General features: G+C 34.6%; 1 protein-coding gene across 1 annotated transcript in view; it reads right to left on the reverse strand.

Annotated features, from left to right (window-relative positions):
- The window catches only part of LOC144468649 (mannosyl-oligosaccharide 1,2-alpha-mannosidase IB-like), a 94,470-nt gene extending 80,247 nt beyond the window's left edge, over positions 1-14,223 (reverse strand). Inside the window, exons 1-2 of the mRNA XM_078178268.1 lie at positions 14,082-14,223; positions 9,341-9,998 (exon numbers count right to left, since the gene is read on the reverse strand). Coding sequence (XP_078034394.1) covers positions 9,341-9,700 — 360 coding nt within the window. The 5' untranslated portion in view covers positions 9,701-9,998; positions 14,082-14,223. The remainder of the gene's footprint in view (positions 1-9,340; positions 9,999-14,081) is intronic.
- Between the last annotated feature and the right edge of the window lie 3,948 nt (positions 14,224-18,171).

An 18,171-nucleotide genomic window follows, 5' to 3' on the forward strand; every position in this document is an offset into this window, starting at 1 on the left:
CTTCGATTAATTGCAGTCGAAATCGGGAAGTTCGAGTCCGAATGCCTTCGCTATATTATGGTTATTAATATGGCGCCATCGACGGTATCGTTATTACTATGGTGTCCATTACGCTGTGATAATATGTTATACTATACTATATTATATTATGTTATACTATTCTATGCTTTGCTATGCTATAGTATGCTATGCTATACTATACTATGCTATACTATGCTATGCTATACTATACTATGCTATACTATACTATGCCATGCTATACTATACTATGCTATACTATACTATATTATGTTATACTATTTTAGGCTTTGCCATGCTATGGTATACTATTCTATACTATACTATTCTATGCTTTGCTATGCTTTGCTATGCTTTGCTATGCTATGCTATGCAATGCTATACTATACTTTACTATGCTATGCTGTACCATGGTATATTATATTACACTACATGTATAACCACTGAATTATTTTATCCATTCTCAATAATTATAATCTCTAATAAAAATCTCTTAGTCCTTGTCTATTACAATAATTTTCTTTTAACATCACGAACCATAAATAAACGTTGGCCTAATTTTAGCGAAAAGTTATTTAAACCGAAAAGGTATATCGAAAATACTTTTGAGAATCACTGTACACGAATCACGATCTCGCAATGACAATAAGAAATGGAAACATTCGCGATGGTATAATAAATCTTAGGTAAATCAAAAACTGATCTCTGCGGTGTTACGATCGCGCGATTGTTAAAATGAGAAATGAAATCCCTCGGACGCGTGTGAATAACAAACGATCAGGGACAATCGATCTTCTCGAGGGCTCCTCAAAGGAGAGTATATCGTTGCTTCGTTTTATTCAGTATCGGCATTAATACGCCTACTCGCCTCGATTCATCGTCGAATCTCAGATATCATTGTATGCTTTACCTTTTTGTACGCGTTTCACGTCACCCGGTATATTAATGAAAAATGTCAATTCAATCGAAAATAAGGAAATAAGTTTAAGTGGCAATTTAGAATGTTTTAACTATGTCGATTTCCTTATTTCTAGGTTCGAGAGAAAGCTGTATATTTTGTGCCGTTTGGTGTGCTAATGCAAAACGTTATCTATAGTGTATGTAGTAAAATATAATAACTTATAATTTATATGGTATATTTGAATATTATATAGTGTTATATATTTCTATATTATATAGTATTATATACTCATATATCATATATTAATATTTAAATATATAATGCTATATAATATAGAAACATATAATACCATATAATATACAAATATATAATAATTAATACGTGACTCGTTACAATACTTTCAACGAAATTAACCAAATTATTTAAACAGTATAATTTTATATAACAAATAACAATATAATTGCCATATCCATATCATAATATTCTATCAACTGTATTTAAAATAACTATGCAAACTAAATTGAGCTTCTATTATTTAATTATTTAACTAATTGACTACATACACACACACACACACTACCAATTGTCAATGTGAATTGTCAAAACGAAAAGAAGGAACGCGATCTTGACAATTGTTTTACACAGCCAATTACGTGTGTACGCGATCGTAAGGCGAAGGGAACGGACGCGCGAAATGAAAGGTGAACAGCTGAATCGAGTGTTCCGCCGCGAAACGCGGTTTGCCCATTTCGCGAATTATGCGAGTCCGCTCGCGAGAGCAAATTGCTTCGTTCGGAACGAGCGATATACCTTAACTCTGCTTGAACATTTCGCAACTGGTAGCTGGTATATACGGTGCTGCTCTGCGGCGGACTCGCGCGCGCGACTATATTCGCCGTGATTCAATTACAAAACTAATTATATCTCGCGATCGTAAAAATAGCGTTTCCATTAGACGAACCGGAGCCGAAATTAAATTACAATTTCTACGGAATTTACCGGCCACTTTGACCGTGAACAAACAATAACAGAAACGCGCGCAATTGGCTCGAGAATATTGAACTATTTAATCTTGGTTTTTCTTCTTTAAATTTGGTCTTTGTTTCTATGTGTGTATGGGGTGGAATTTTTTATTGCGACAGCTGGAAATGAAAATTGGGTTTCGGGGATGAAATGGGAGGTTGGAAATATGATTTTATGGATAAGAAATTAGAAATAAAGTTTTATAAATAAGAAATTAAAAATAAGGTTTTATAGACAAGAAATTAAAAGTAAGATTTTATACATAAGAAGTTAAAAATAAGATTTTAATACGATTAGTAAAAATAAAAAATAAGTTGCGGAAGCTGCAACAACAAAAAAAAGAAGTCGGTCATAGAATAATAGCATTGTTAAAAGAAAAAATCAATGCAAAAAAACGCAGCAGAAAAATTAATAAAATAAATAGAAGAGTAAGTAGTGAATTATTAATAATTTCCATCTAATACATCAACATTGTCATTATTATGCTATAATGGTCTGCTTCTTTACTTATTAATAATCACAATTAAATAAAATGCTGGACTATTCTAATTTATTTAAATTTCCAGAGTTCGCTACCATTTTATTTTCTCCTATTGACACTGTTTCATGCTTCCTATTAATACCAGTATTTTAAATAGGCTTCTCCTGCATACCTCGTTAGGTAAACCAATTATGTTTATTATCTTGAACAATTTCCACGATATTTCCATTGGCCGCACAGTAAGTAAGACTTCTCATATAATACTTGTCTGACCCATTCCCTGAGCATCGAGAGAAGCCTTAAACGCAAGATGCTAAACGCTGCTTAGGCTATTCATATCTTTCATTTTTAGTTCACCTAGTTTTTTTGCTAATAACTCGTAAACAATTCCGCGGAAAAATGTTACTAAAAATGACTTTGGGAACCCCTCATTTTCTGTGGTATAAGTGACATAATTTCGGAGCACCCTATATATTAAATATATATGTAATAAATTAGTAATATATATTAGAAATATACGCGCGTAGCGGAAAGTTCGAATTTCGCGCGCTCGCCTCTCATTCGCTACTGTTTTTTCATTGATAACTCGTTAACAAAGCCGCGGATTGCATTTTCGCAAAGGAAAAGGTTATTCGAAATGGCCTCAGGAACCTATCATTTCACGGAGGTGGAATAATTTTGGTACACCCTGTATATACGTTAACCCTTTGCACTCGAAACAATTTGATATTATTGTAAAAATCTAGAATAATTTTCTCTGGTTAATACTATTTCCATTTTGTATAACAAAGTGCATTTTATGCTTATGTAATTGATTCTTGTGGTTCGAACTAACGTGACATAACCTTAAAATATTTTAAATACAAATTTTGTTAGTGTAAAGATTATTTTGGAATGTAAAGGAATAATTTTAATGGTGCCTTAAATTTGCCACTCGAGTGCAAAGGGTTAATATATTATATTCCTATCTATAGTATATTATATATACCATAATATATTATATGTACGTGTATAAGTATATTATGCATACGTATATAAATATATTACAATATACTACATAGTATATAATATATACTATAAATAAAATATGCTATATATTATAATTCATATAGTATAATATACTATATACATAATAGTGGCTACTATAATATATGTATAATACTGGCTACCAGCCATATATAAATCTATATTAACAGCACCAACAATTCCAGCTCCTAAAATAGTTGAATTCCCTGCTGCAAGAAGAAATGTTAGGCAATTGTTGTCTCCACTAAGTACGAAACAGCTATTTCCGCAGATGAGGGTGAATTCTCTAAAATCCTCGCAGCTCTCTTTAGATGTAGAAGACGACTATCGTTCAGTGTTCTTGGAGCACGTTGAACATGCTATTCAGGCTTGGTCATGCGGGGTGTGAGAGGAAGTAACACCATGGGAGCGTAGCAGAAGGGCGAGACACGGAATTCTGTGCCTTGGACGGCTGACAACGCGCGCGCACGGAGATGGGGGGGGGGGGGGGGGAAAGGGAAAGAGAGGGGGAGGGGGAGGGAGGGGGGGGGGGGGGGAGAGAGAAAGATAGAGAGAGAGAGAGAGAGAGAGCCAGTGAGAGGAAGAGAGAGACGAAGACACAGAGCTAGAGAGAGATAAAAACACAGAGCTAGAGAGAGGAAGAGAGAGACAAAGACACAGATATAGAGCAAGAGAGGGACAAAGACATAGAGCTCGAGCTCGAGAGAGAGAGAGAGTAAGATAGGGAGACAAATATAGAGAGACACAGTTAGAGAAAGAAAGAGGGAGACAAAGCCAAAGAGCCAATGAGAGAGACAAATTCAGAGATAGAACCAGAGGGAGACAAAGACATAGAGCCAGAGAGAGACAAAGACATAGAGCCAGAGAGAGACAAATATATAAAGACAGAACTAGAGAAAGAAAGAGAGAGACAGAGAGGTAGAGGTAGAGAGAAAGAGAGAGAGAGAGAGAGAGAGAGAAAGAGAGAGAGGAAGATGGGGGAGGGGATGAAACAGCTCGAATGAGTGCAACGAGGTCTGAGAAACCTACTTATTGTACAGATTGACTGCGATGGATGGGCCAAGGTGTTCCCTGCGAAGAAGAAGAAAGAAGACTTTGAGGTGGAGGGTAAAACGACAAGACGTCCGCGGAATTCTCCGCCGTCGACGACCCGGCAAAGGCCCCCCTCCCCCGATAATTATGTCTTTGTTTATTGTCGTGGATCGAGTTGTATTGTACCACAGCTCCCCAGACTAATAGCGTGAATTATTCTTTGACGGGAAACCGACACCACCACCACCACCACCCCCGCGCTCTCTTCCAACGCGAATCTCATTCTCTGATCTGTGAATGAACGACGGTCTCTGAATAGGGTTACCTCCTCGCGCCCCCCTTTCTGTTCTCCTTCGGTTCCGTGTGTACCGGGTGTCCCGTAGGTAAGGTCAAGGAAAGACTAGTGAATATAATGCAAATCTGATTCTGTTTTATTTCATGTGATTAGGTTTTGTCTGGCGAAAAATTTAATCTTTATGACCAGGTTTTGTTAAGTCAATTCATATGGTATATAGCGTAATATATTTAGTATATTACAGTATACTAATAGAGTGTATTACAGTTTAATAATATGACATAGTATAATTATATAGTATATTACAGTACACTTATACGGCATAGTGTACTGATAGAGTATATTACGGTATAATGATATAATATATTACAGTATACTCATATGGTATAGTATAATGATCTAGTATATTACAGTATACTGATATGGCATAGTATAATGATATAGTGTATTACAGGGATTATAACAGTTGTATAATACTGTATATTATTATAGTTATATAATATTATGTATTATTATAGTATATTACAGGGGAAAATGATTTTAAAATAAACCCAATAATATACTGAGGTATTAGTATAGTATACTGATATAGCACAGTATAATAGTATAGTGTAGTCTACTAATAAAGTATCGTGTACCAGTATAGTACAGTATACAAATACAGTATAATATACCAGTATACTATAACAAACTATACTATATTAATTTAAACACTCATGTAGACATATTCTTACCATTTTAATATAACGCTATTTTTATCAATATTTTATACCATACAATTAACCGAATTAATTTGTGATAACTATAGCAACATTCAAAAACAATTACATAGAAATCACAGAATATAGAAAATAATATTCATTAAAAATCAATATCACTTAAAAGAAGTCCTTCAGCCACATTGGCAAAAATAATATTATATATAAAACAGTAAAATGTGTCTCCTGACACTTAACCTGAAAATAGTGTTAAATAAACAGTGTGCCATAATTGTGTTATACTTTTTATTGAAAAATGCAAGACATAGACCTTTTTTTTCTTAGCTCGAGGGTACTTTATGCTGTCATGAATTTTGTACGAAACGAATCACGTTGCATCGAGAACTAACTGGACAACTTTTCAAACTTTGATTTTTAATAATTATGGAACTCGTAAAGTTGATCAGAGCTCGCGACAGCGTAACACAGCCTCGAGCTATCGTAGAAGACTTTTTCGAAGTTTAAGTAAGTATTATACGATAAAAATGATTATTCGTTGCCTAATTCGTGACGAGAATTTCTAATTTCATTAACCTATTGAATTATTGATTATTAGCTATGAGGAGAATTTAATTTAATTATTTTAAAACAGTCAGCAGATATGAAGTATAGAAATACATCTAATTCGACGGCAGCACGAATTGAGTATACTATATATTTCATTTCAACTACTAGTTAATAAGTATGATTTAATTTTAAAATGTTAAACATTTTAAAGCTTCCATTCCTTGATTATTATTTTACTGTAAAAGTGTTTTATTATTTTAGAAATAGTATCAAACGTTTTTAAATTAAATGACAGTGTCTTAGGTGAATGTATGATTTATGAGATTTATGAATTACTTCTAAAAGCGTGTAAACATTTATTTAAAATATTTAAAATAAGATTTCATTTTTCATTAATATGAAATATGATATTAAACGTTTTTAAATAAAATGACGGTGCCTTAGATGAATATATGATTTATAAAATTTAACAAATATTTTACATATTTTATCGACCATCATCCCCCATGAAAAAATAGAAACACCCTTTGAAATATACTTTTTTATCTATCTTGAAACGCTATCTTCTCTTTTTCATGATCAATCAATTGTAAAAGATAGCTGTCGAATATTTTTCCAAAAACTAGCTCTCATGAAAATTTCATCAAAATCGGTGGTGTGCACGGATTATTGATTCGACACGTTCCCCCTTGTCAGATCCTGTATCATCCATCGTATTTAATGGCGATATCTATATAGTTCGAAAGTAATAGAGACAAAGCCGAATAAAAAATAACGAAACATAATTATATTTAGTAATTAAATAAAATCATTAAAATATTCGACTGTATTCAAATTTTGCATATATTATTTATACTTTTTCATGTGTCAAAATTTGTTTTAACGACCATTTTCAAATGCAGGATTACATATTATATTAACCCTTATATTATTATAGTATATTAACCCTTTATCGTCGTATATTAACCCTTTATATATTCGCATTACCCTATATTACATTTACAATATTAATCTGAAAAGTTAGAAAATTATTTTCCAAATTGTCAAACTAAAAAAGATGTTACAGTCCTCCCCTAAAAAGTATTGACAAATTATGCAAAGACAGAGCATTAAATCTTTCCGAAAACTTTCTAAATCGAATTGAAATATTATTTCGCGTATTATAAAAATGAAAAAAAGAAAAAGAAGGGAATTCATTGAATAATCCAATATATTAAATATAAAAGGTGGATCAGTGTCAGGTGAAACGAAACGATGTTGCGGTATCATCGACGGGGGCCGGGTAGGGAATTAATTGACGGAATTCCAATGTCGGGAAAGGGGCGGCGGCGCCGCTAATACGTTAAACTTTGCCCCCACCCCCATCCACCCTCTCCGCCGTAGTAGAACTCGAAATGCCTCCGCCATTTTCGCGTAATTAATTTAGCGGGGGAGAGCAGTAAACTGGGTATTGGTGATAATGTCGTTTGAGGAGCAAGAGATCCGAAGCGATAATGAGTCAATCACATTAAGTCTACTCGGGAACTCTGTTGGCACGATTATCTCTTTGTAAGCCGGCTTCTCCACCGTCCTTTCTACCCCCCCCCCCCCCCCTCTCTCCTCCACCGTTTCTATTCCGCGTCTCTATTTTCTGCAAATCTACTTCATCCGATCGATTATCGTTTCACCCATATCGCGTGCTCTCTCTCTCTCTCTCTCTCTCTCTCTCTCTCCACGCTATTGTGCGATGGATTTATCGTCAAGTCGATTCCGTAAATTCGGGGAACGGGTTAACGTTATTATTTCAACCATTGTCGAGCGAAATTCTAAGTCGAGTAGAGAATTCGAACGTAATAAATGCAACATACACCGACGAATTTAGTATTAATTTTTATGGTAGGAAATTATTATTTGTCGGTTAAACAATAAATATTAAATCAATATTAAAAAATATTATAAAAATTGTTGTAATGGTTAGATTCGTGTGGCCAGGTTCGATTTTAATATCTTAGTTTAGTTTATCTTAGCAACAATGAAACATCGACGGATTTATAATTAATATTTTTCGTAGGAAATTAATATTCGTTGGTGAAACAATATATTTTGTTACAATGGTCAGATTCGATTTTAATGTCCTGGATTGGAAAATTATATACCGGGTGTACTGAAGAAATATAATCGCTGAATACCTGTATTTCTCATTTCTTTTAAATTGTTATTTGCTTCAGTTTTGTCACGTGCTAGAACTGTATTATTCATTGCAAAATTCTGTGTCAAAATTACTGCAAAATTCACTGCATTGTACACTGAAAAATTCGCTGCACACGCTGCAAAATTCACCCCAAAATTCGCTGCAAAAATCGTTCTAAAAATCACTGCGAAATTCTCATAAAAATCACTGAAAAATTCACTTTCGAAATCAGTTTTCCATTTTATAACATTCACAAATTTATTCCGCTATGCTTGCACTAGTTCAGAATATTAACATAACCGACTATAAAAATCATCGCTTATAGTTCCCCATATATACCGACTACAGTTCGATAGCAGCTCCTGGAAAACGACAACAGATGGCAGGATATTGATCGTTTCGGTGACTTCTGCGAGAATGCATTCGCGTTTTAGGTTGCACCGGGTAGCCAAATTACACGGTGTTACCAGGCTTTGGAAACAGGCTCGTAAAAACCAAACGAAAAGCAATATCTACATAATTGAAAAAGCAGTGTATTAAGGACGAAATTGAGAACGAAACAGTGACGCGAATTTTTCGATATTCATTGGAAATTACATAAATAACAAAGGCACAAGTATAAAGCGCTTTTCTCCGGCACTAAGAGGGTTAACCCTTTGCACTCGAGCTAAAATTGTTACGGCACGCTCCGAAATAATGTTTATATTATGAAAAATTAAATTTCAAAAATTATTAAAATTATAACTGATGTTGTATGAGTTACGGGATTCAATATCAATCGAACATAACCTCTTTACTTTATAAAATGGAAATGCTACATGTTGGAAAATTTTTTTAGAATTACAGTTAAAATGGCTTCCAGATAATATTCCAGTATCATGATAATCTTCCACGCCTAGCTAAAAGACCTTCGCGAACAATTTCAAACGTATCGTCCTCCCGTTATTTAAAGACCCGGGCTCGGCTTCCACGGAAACGTTCTAAAAACCTACCAGAAAACAGACCGTAACAGAGAGTGGTCCGGTCACGGCACGGCTGCGATCACGCACAGGTAATCACCATCATCGGGAACGCGGTAGTAGATCCGCGCGCGCGCGCGCTTGTAGAGAAACGATATAGAGCCGCTTACCTCTTTGATCTTCTCGCGGCGCTGATTAGTCACATCGTCCAGGGGCGGATTAGGCGGTCTAATGGCGTACGGGGCGGGCACGGGGATCGGCGGCGGCCCGACCGCGGACGGTTCCGACTGTCTGTTCGCGGGTTCGGGCCGTCGATCCTTGTCTTCGTTTTTGAGCTCGTCCGAGCCGGGTCCGGGCACCGTGTTGTGCAGCACCCAGGTCGGGTTCACCGGCTCGCTGCGCTCTTCCGGCGCCACGCCGCGATCGACCATGTTCACCAGGCTGCGACGGGTCACGAACGTGCCCGTCAGTAGGACGATCAGTATGACGGACAACAATCCGCTAACCGCCAGTCTCTGCATCAGCCTCATGTCGTCCAGGCACTTGCTGCACTTCGACAAGCAGCCCGGAGTTTCGGTCGTTGCGCTCGTGCTGGCGGAGCTGCGCTCACAAGGGAAAAATCCTCGTTTTGGTGTTCCTCGTTCCGTGCCGAACCTCCACAAATTTCGTGACTGTTGTTGTATTTGTTGTTGTTGTTTGTATTTTTCTGTGACTGTTTTCTTTTTTTTTGCGACTTTTTGTTCTTTTTTCTTATTGCGATGATTGACGGAGGAACGCAAGCGTCGGCTGGACTACTGCGGGAACACTACGGTGGTCGTGCTGGGGTGTCTGTTGGGTGAACGTTCAGTGGGATACAGTGAGTGTCGAACAATCGAAACTTTAACACGTTCGTGGACGGTGTAGCGTTTACTGTGATTGATGGGTTAGATTGATAGGAGACTAGTTTAATCGTGTGTGCGAGGATGTGGATGTTAACCCTTTGCAGTTGTATTGAGTTTATACTCGTTATTAACCCTTTGTATTCGAGTGGTGACACTCGAGGCACCACTAAAATTATTCTATTTCATTCCAAAATAATTGTTGCAACAATCGGGTTTAGATTTAAAAAATTGTCAAGTATTTTAATACAATAAAAAGTAGGATTAATAAAATTTGTCAATTCTTTCTTAATGTTTAGATATATTAAACACAATAATATATCTCAATTTTATATTATTGTATATATATAAAAATAGTAAAAGAATTAAATAAATAGCTTAGATAACAGAGAATATACATACAGCCGCATAGGGTTAAAGTATAATATACCAAGACAAAATATAATGAAATAAAATTCTTTAGAATTTTAATTTTATTTATTTATGAATGGGTTAAAAATAATATGTGCTTGTCTCTTGTGTAAATGTTGACTGTCCGCGAACGTGTTAACACTAGAAATACCGAATAAGAAAATTGTCTGATTCAGAGAATGACGAAGAGAGATGAGAATGTTAGTTGATTGTTAATATTTTGTGCTGTTCAATTGCGAAGTATGTGAGAATAAATAGACTTATAATAATGATATGATGGCGATTATATAGTAGTTCTAGTGTTAAAGTTATTCATGGGGGATGTTTTGAGTAGGTTAAGTGTTTTTGGAAGTATAGTGTGAGCTGGATGATATAGCAATTGCTATGATTTAACGAGGTCGATCATTTTCAACTAATATATTTGCTAATTTGGATAACATGTTATTTAAAAGTTGATCGTATTTTATACAACAAATCCACAGTTGTTATTATACATAAAACTACAAAAAAAATATATAGAACTATAGTTATTTATATATAAATATAGCAATATATAATTATATATATAACTATGGAAATTGTTAAAGTAAATCTCGATTGCAATAATTTTTATGCGTTGCACAGTGGCCTGAAATGCAACTTTTCCTTGTAAAAACTCTGGATCTCATTGGTCTCCTTTCAATAATCACTTTACAATAGTGAACAATAAATTCTGTTATATAACTATATGTAATAAATAATTGCATCACACAGTGACTGTATTAATTCTGGATTTATGGATAATTTTGATCTTGGACTTATTTATTTTTAACTTTGAAATCAATAAGCAAAGCTCGAATGTACAGTGTGTGAAAAAAAGTATTCGAACACTTCTTGCAACAATATAACCTTTTTGGGAACTAATTTAAATAAATTGAATTCTTTTGAAATATTAAAGGAACTAGTTCACAATATAGCGATATAAATATATTTATCACTGAAATATATTTAAAAATAAATACCACCTCATTTTTAATAATAACGAAATGAAAAATAAAGTATTTTAATAATTGTCTAGTTAATTGGTCCTCCAAATATCTACAAATAATTCGAGCCATCTATTCGATTTTTAATGAAAGTTATTCAGTTTTAAAAGGTGTCCGAATGCGTACATTTATAACACACTGTACATGTTGTCAATATTTCGAGGTTCCCTGCATCACTACAGGTGTAAAGCGACTCTTCAATGATCGGCACACATTGTCAATATGATATTGACAATATTTCAATATACCGTATTGACGATACTTCAATATATATATATATTGAATTGACAATACTTCAATGCATCGTACTGACAATATTCTGCATAAATATTGTCGCTACGTACTATCGATGCTGCCATTATTTATTGACAAACCGCAATGATATGGAGAGAGAGAACGTTCGATCATTGGCAATATTGATCATCTGATTGCTCCTCTGTAAAATGAGCTTTGCATAAAACAGCTAATATCGAATACGAAATTTTGATACAGTATATTTTTTCTTCGATTATTTTATTTTTACAAAGTCACCACGAGGTACATTATATTATTAATTTCAAAAAATATTAGATAGCAACAAATGTTTTGAAGATTGGCAGATTTTGATGTTCAGATATTTTTGGAGACCACTGTACAACTATACCTTTTTGCAAAGGTAATTACATTTAATAATTACATTTAACAATTACTTTTATTGTTAAGAATTATTTAGAATAACTGTGCACTGATATTTTAGTATACTACAATATTACGTTAGTATACAATTGTTTTAGTATAATATTATATTAGAACATACAGTAATATACAGTTGTAATACTATTGTATTTAGTATACTATTATATTAATATATTATTATATTAGTATACTATTGTATTGATATATTATTATATTAGTATGGTATTATATTAATATATTATTGCATTAGCATACTATGCTATCAGTATACTATTATATTAGTGTACTATTGTAATAGTATAATATTATATTAATATATTATTGTATTAGCATACTATGGTATCAGTATACTATTATATTAGTGTACTATTGTATTAGTACACTATTGTATTAATATATTATTGTATTAGTAAACTATTGTATTAGTACACTACTATATTAGTATACGTAAATTATTTTCGCGTAAAAACAATTTTACATAGTGCATAATTTTATTAAATACGTATAAAATAACATGTTATCCTAAATTCGCGAAACTCGTATAAAATACTGACTCTATTTCTGCAAAAGAAGAACAACATCTTATGAACTTAATAATTAATTTACTTCATGCATCAACATATAAAATTCATATAAACAATTTTACGACCTCGTTACATCATGATTAATACTATACTATACTAAACACTAGAATTGCAGGATTAGGTGAAACTAAATACTGGTCCCCGATTGTTTCTATTACAATTACAAAAATTGTAACCATATTTTTATTACCATTTTTTTAAAATACACTTTATTGTTCGATCGTGCATTATAAGCAGAAGTAGTGTGATATGAGTCCAATTGTTCATTGTTCTGAGACAGTGTATGAGTCATTTAAAGAGAAAATGGTGTAAAATCATTTTTTGCCTGGTTGATTCGATATTATTTAATATTGTGACTATTATTACCAATATATCATTATTATTAATATAGTATTATTAATATATAGTTATTACTAATATAATGTTATTATTATAATATTATTATTCTTATCAATATATTATTATTATTATTATCACTTAATTCAATATTTGACCTGATTTCTTAAAATTCAAGCTCGAAACTGACTCTCATAAAAGACTTGTAACAATTCCTTACGTCATTGCATTTCCCAGAACATCTAATCTCTAATTTCGTCACCCATAAATTAACTCTTTTACTCACACCATTCCCACTTCCAATGACTCATATACTTGTCAAATGTTACATGCTCGGTAGTTCTCGTATTAATGTGTGAAGAGTTAAAGGACAGAGGAAGAAGACAGCAAATTAGAAATGACTGTGACCATAATCATAACGTTACGCATCTTCCTAAAAAGAGCACCCTTTATTACCTTATCAGGCGTATTAGTTAACTTAAACAAATTGAGAAACATTAAACTATTTTATCAAAAAATAAACGGAATAAATAAATAAAAATATCCAATAACCAAAGACTCTATAGTAACTAGTTTTCTTAAAATTGCAATGAAATTCCAACCCCTTCTCATCGATACTCTACCATCCAAATGAAACGAAAACGAATAAAAATAAAATATAAGAATAAACATTAATTTTCCGTTTCTTTTACGAGACTATAGCAACCGAAGAATTCCTGGAAATTGCGAAATTTCTACAAACTGCGAGGAACACTGTAACTAAAGGGTTAAAGCGTTCAGTTTGCCCGACAGTCAATTTGTCAAACGTAACTTCGCTTTAAGTGCTCTTTAATAGAATATACGATTTCTGAAACGCGGCGGAGGCCGGAAAATCCCGAGCGGCTTACGCCATCTCGAAGGAGTTTTATCGGCTCGCGACGATTCCGGGTCGACGCCGTAACGTTAGATTGATCACATTTTCACGGGTTCTGACGCGGACGTGAAAAATCAGTGTCCACTTACTTGCGAGCCACCTGTTGTTGATAACTCGAGCACCGCGACGTGTGCTCGTTTCAAGCGTGTCGTCGAATGATGGCCGGCCGCGTGGGCTCGCGCGCGTCTTTCCGCTTCTAAGGAATAGCGCGACCGCCTCAAAATCACTGGCAGCTGAGAAGATAAGAAAGCATCGATTTGCGTTCACCAAAAAAAAAAAATCGGAAACGCGCACTTATAGAGGGAGCCCCGTGCCTCGTTCCTTGAGTTCGACTCGATGCGGGATCCAGGATCTCGGATTCGAAGCTCTCCGCTCGCGCAGCGGCGAATTGATCGACCTTGTTTCCCTATGCCCTTCTTCTACCAACTTCGCGATTTCGGATGGTCTCTACGGGATACGGAACTTCTCTGCCATGTGCCCCCGTATTGGGAACTCTGATTTCGAGAATCGAAAAGCAATCGGCGAACGCTGAATTCTGAGACGCCATTTCCATATTTTCTTCGTCGAAGTGAATTTTAACTCTTTGATGGGTCGGAGACTGTGCCATGGTTCACTCTAAGTGGTTCGACGGTTTAATTTTTTAATTTGTTGGGAATGGGGTTGAAGAATGGAAGGTTTGTAAATGAGAGGAGAAAAGCATTTATTTAAGAGGGGACGCGTTGATAATGATAAATTGGTAAGATGATGATGGTATGGTGATTTATACTGTGGTTTAGGTGGATTTTATTTGGTGTCCACTTTGCTAGATAATTGTTGCTCTTTTTAAGCAATATATTAGTTACTGTAAGTACTGTATAAGTTACTGTAATTGTACTGTATATTGTACTATAGCTGCTTTCGTATTTTCGTTAAATAGAACGGTTCTATAGGTTTGATGCTCGTAGAAGTACTAAGGCGTCTATTGTAAAAAATCATTGATTTAAAAATTGTTTTAGATTTTGTTAATATGTAGAAAATTGTGTGAAGAGATTCTAAAATATATTTTATGAACCAATGATTTTTCGCCATAAGCGGATCAGTGTTTTTATGGATTCGATTTTAAAACGTAAAATTGTTAACTAAAACCACTTAAATTTCGTTTGAAATAATTTTAGTTAAAGACCCTTATAGATCCTTTTATTATAATAAATTATAGTAATATATGTAACATAATATAACATAGTATATGTCTATTATTTCACATATAATAACTCATATCATATTACATATAATAAGCCGTGTCATATCACATGTAATAAACTATATCATATCACACATGACACACAATATATCATAATATGCAATGTTATTAGAATATAATATAGGTAATATAATTGGAATATAATACATATATATATAATCAGAATGTAATATACGTATATAATTAGAATTCGTATATAACTAGAATATAATATATGTATATAATTATTAATACAGTAGTAATAAAGTCATGAAATGAATGAGTTTGAAATTACTATTATTCTTATATAAATTATAAAAATTAATCACAAGAAATAAACTAGTAATGAAGTCCCTTTTGGGTCATTTCTGACCCATTTAACCGGCCATACTCTTCGTCGTTTCGTTGCTATATTATACGCAATGCTTTTGACCTACACAAGCCTCTTTATATAAAATAAAAATATGGCGATATAAAAATTGATTACGGCAATATAAAAATTGAAATATGGTAATAAAAAAATAAAAAAATGGTGATATAAAAATTGAAATATGGTAACAAAAATATAAAAAAATGGTGATATAAAAATTGAAATATGGTAACAAAAAGGTAAAAACATAGAAAACAAACATCGTCGATTTTTATCAAAAAATAGAACTTGAAGTCATCGTTTAAAAAAGCCGTAGAAATTACTATACCATAATCCGGCAAACGGTCGACGAAAACGAATTTTCGAGATCTCGAATACGCGTTAAATGCATATCCGCGACGTATAAACCTGATTCAGTGTTGTAGCGGGGTATCCCCCGATTACCGAGCGCGTGGCGTAATCACATTTTCAAATTAACAAATCAGGGCCCGGTTATCAACTTAACTTTTAATTGAGAACAATAGCACCTGCGTATCCTCCGGCCCGCGCGGCAGTTTCGCCCGCGACCGTAACTCTCCGGCTGTGTATTACCGGACACGGTTGTTTCGCCATTACAACGCGCGGGGAAAATTCAATTCAGAAGGGAACGAATGGCCGCCGGTAATTGGAAATGTTCGAGTTCGCGGCGAATATTAAATCGGCCACGCCAAACTGTGTACCATTTGGTTCTTTTTCGCGCGCGTACACAGAGAAAAAAGGGTACGCGTTTCGATGAACAATCGCGAGGAACGTTGCTAATAACCCATCTGTGGTTGATGCGACGATAAATAAATTGTTCTATAATTTATTAAAATAATTTTTATAGTAACAAGGTATAGGCGTAAATAATTGTTGCTGTGAGTTACAAGAATCGATTTTATATAAAATTGGATATTTTTCTTACGAAAAAACGATGATAAATAACTAATTTAAGAAAAAAAAAATGGCGAGTTAATTGTTTTCGAATGATAACTCTGGGCACCATAAAAATTGTTCTATAATTTATTAAAATAATTTTTATAGTAACAAGGTATAGGCGTAAATAATTGTTGCTGTGAGTTACAAGAATCGATTTTATATAAAATTGGATATTTTTTTTATGAAAAAACGACGATAAATAACTAATTTAAGAAAAAAAAAATGGCGAGTTAATTGTTTTCGAATGATAACTCTGGGCACCATAAAAATTGTTCTATAATTTATTAAAATAATTTTTATAGTAACAAGGTATAGGCTTAAATAATTGTTGGTGCGAGTTACAAGAATCGATTTTATATAAAATTGGACATTTTTTTTATGAATGTAAAATGGAAATACTGTAAAGTAGAGAAGTTATTAATTATAACAATTCTATATTAATTGTAATATTCTATAATCATTTAATTATATATAAATAATTCTGCATCGAATTCTGAATCCACTGCGCCTGCACAAGGGTGCGGTAAAAATAGAAAGCATCGGCCCGGTGTCTCGCCTTATGTTCCTCGCCGAAACGACACCCTCGAAGCGTGAACAACGCGCTCGCTCGCGCGCGCGCCGGAGCCGGGAGAATCAGAAGAAGCGCAGGCAGATTGAAGATTCCGAAGTCTCTGTCGAAACGTGATCACTGCATTTTTTATCGAGCCCGGGGCATCGCGAAAGGTTTCTTCTCCCCGTTCCCCCTCCACCCTAGCCCCACCCCACCCCCCGTCCGAACCGCCGTTGCATCGAAAGTCCGCGCGCATTTTATCACCCGGTCGCTGCGGGCGTTACACCTGCAGAGCTCCGATTTTCTTTCCTTTTTTGCAGCCGGGACCGGCGATGCACCGTTGCGCCGCTATTTCAAAAACCTCCGAGGCTGCGCCGCGATTCTCTCGGCCCGCCTCTGCCACCCTCCGGATCCTCGCGCCCCCTCGACCCCTGGTCCTCCTCCTCCTCCTCCTCATCCCTCTCGACCCGTTCCACCACCGTGGTTCAACCCCGCGAGAACGGTCGCAGGATTTTCTGCATTCGTGACAAAATCGTCGCGACAGGCAAAAAACGCAAACACCGCGTTCCGTAGCATTTTCGCTCGGCGCCGGGTCTTTTAAGGGATTTCGTTGTTTTTTAATTGATCCGCCTTTTATAGAATTTTTCATTTGCACAACGCGACGATGAACGAATATCATTTGATTGTGAGGAAATAAAGGCTGGCCAGGGTGCGTGCCGCTTTAACCCCTTGCCGGACTATTTTCTTCACAATCACTGTTAGTGCCCAGCATTAGTATTCTTTATGACACGGACTATAGTATTCTTTATGACGAGTACCTAGCCGGCTACTTTCGAGCTTAGGACTTTCGGCTAACATCTGCCATGCGATTTAGATTTAAATTACTATTTAAAAAATAAAATTTGTAAATTCTATTTTTTTGTAATTAAGTGTTAGTATAATAAATAGCTTTTTGTTACATTTACATCAATCAATTTTATCATCCCTGTCATTTGAAAGAATCAAAGTGCACTTTGTTGCATAAAATAAAAATACTCTGAGCCAGAGAAGTTATTCTAAATTTACAGTTAAAATTGTTTCGAG

The sequence above is a fragment of the Augochlora pura genome, chromosome 1, assembly GCF_028453695.1.
Source record: "Augochlora pura isolate Apur16 chromosome 1, APUR_v2.2.1, whole genome shotgun sequence".
In the NCBI taxonomy this organism is placed as follows: domain Eukaryota; kingdom Metazoa; phylum Arthropoda; class Insecta; order Hymenoptera; family Halictidae; genus Augochlora; species Augochlora pura.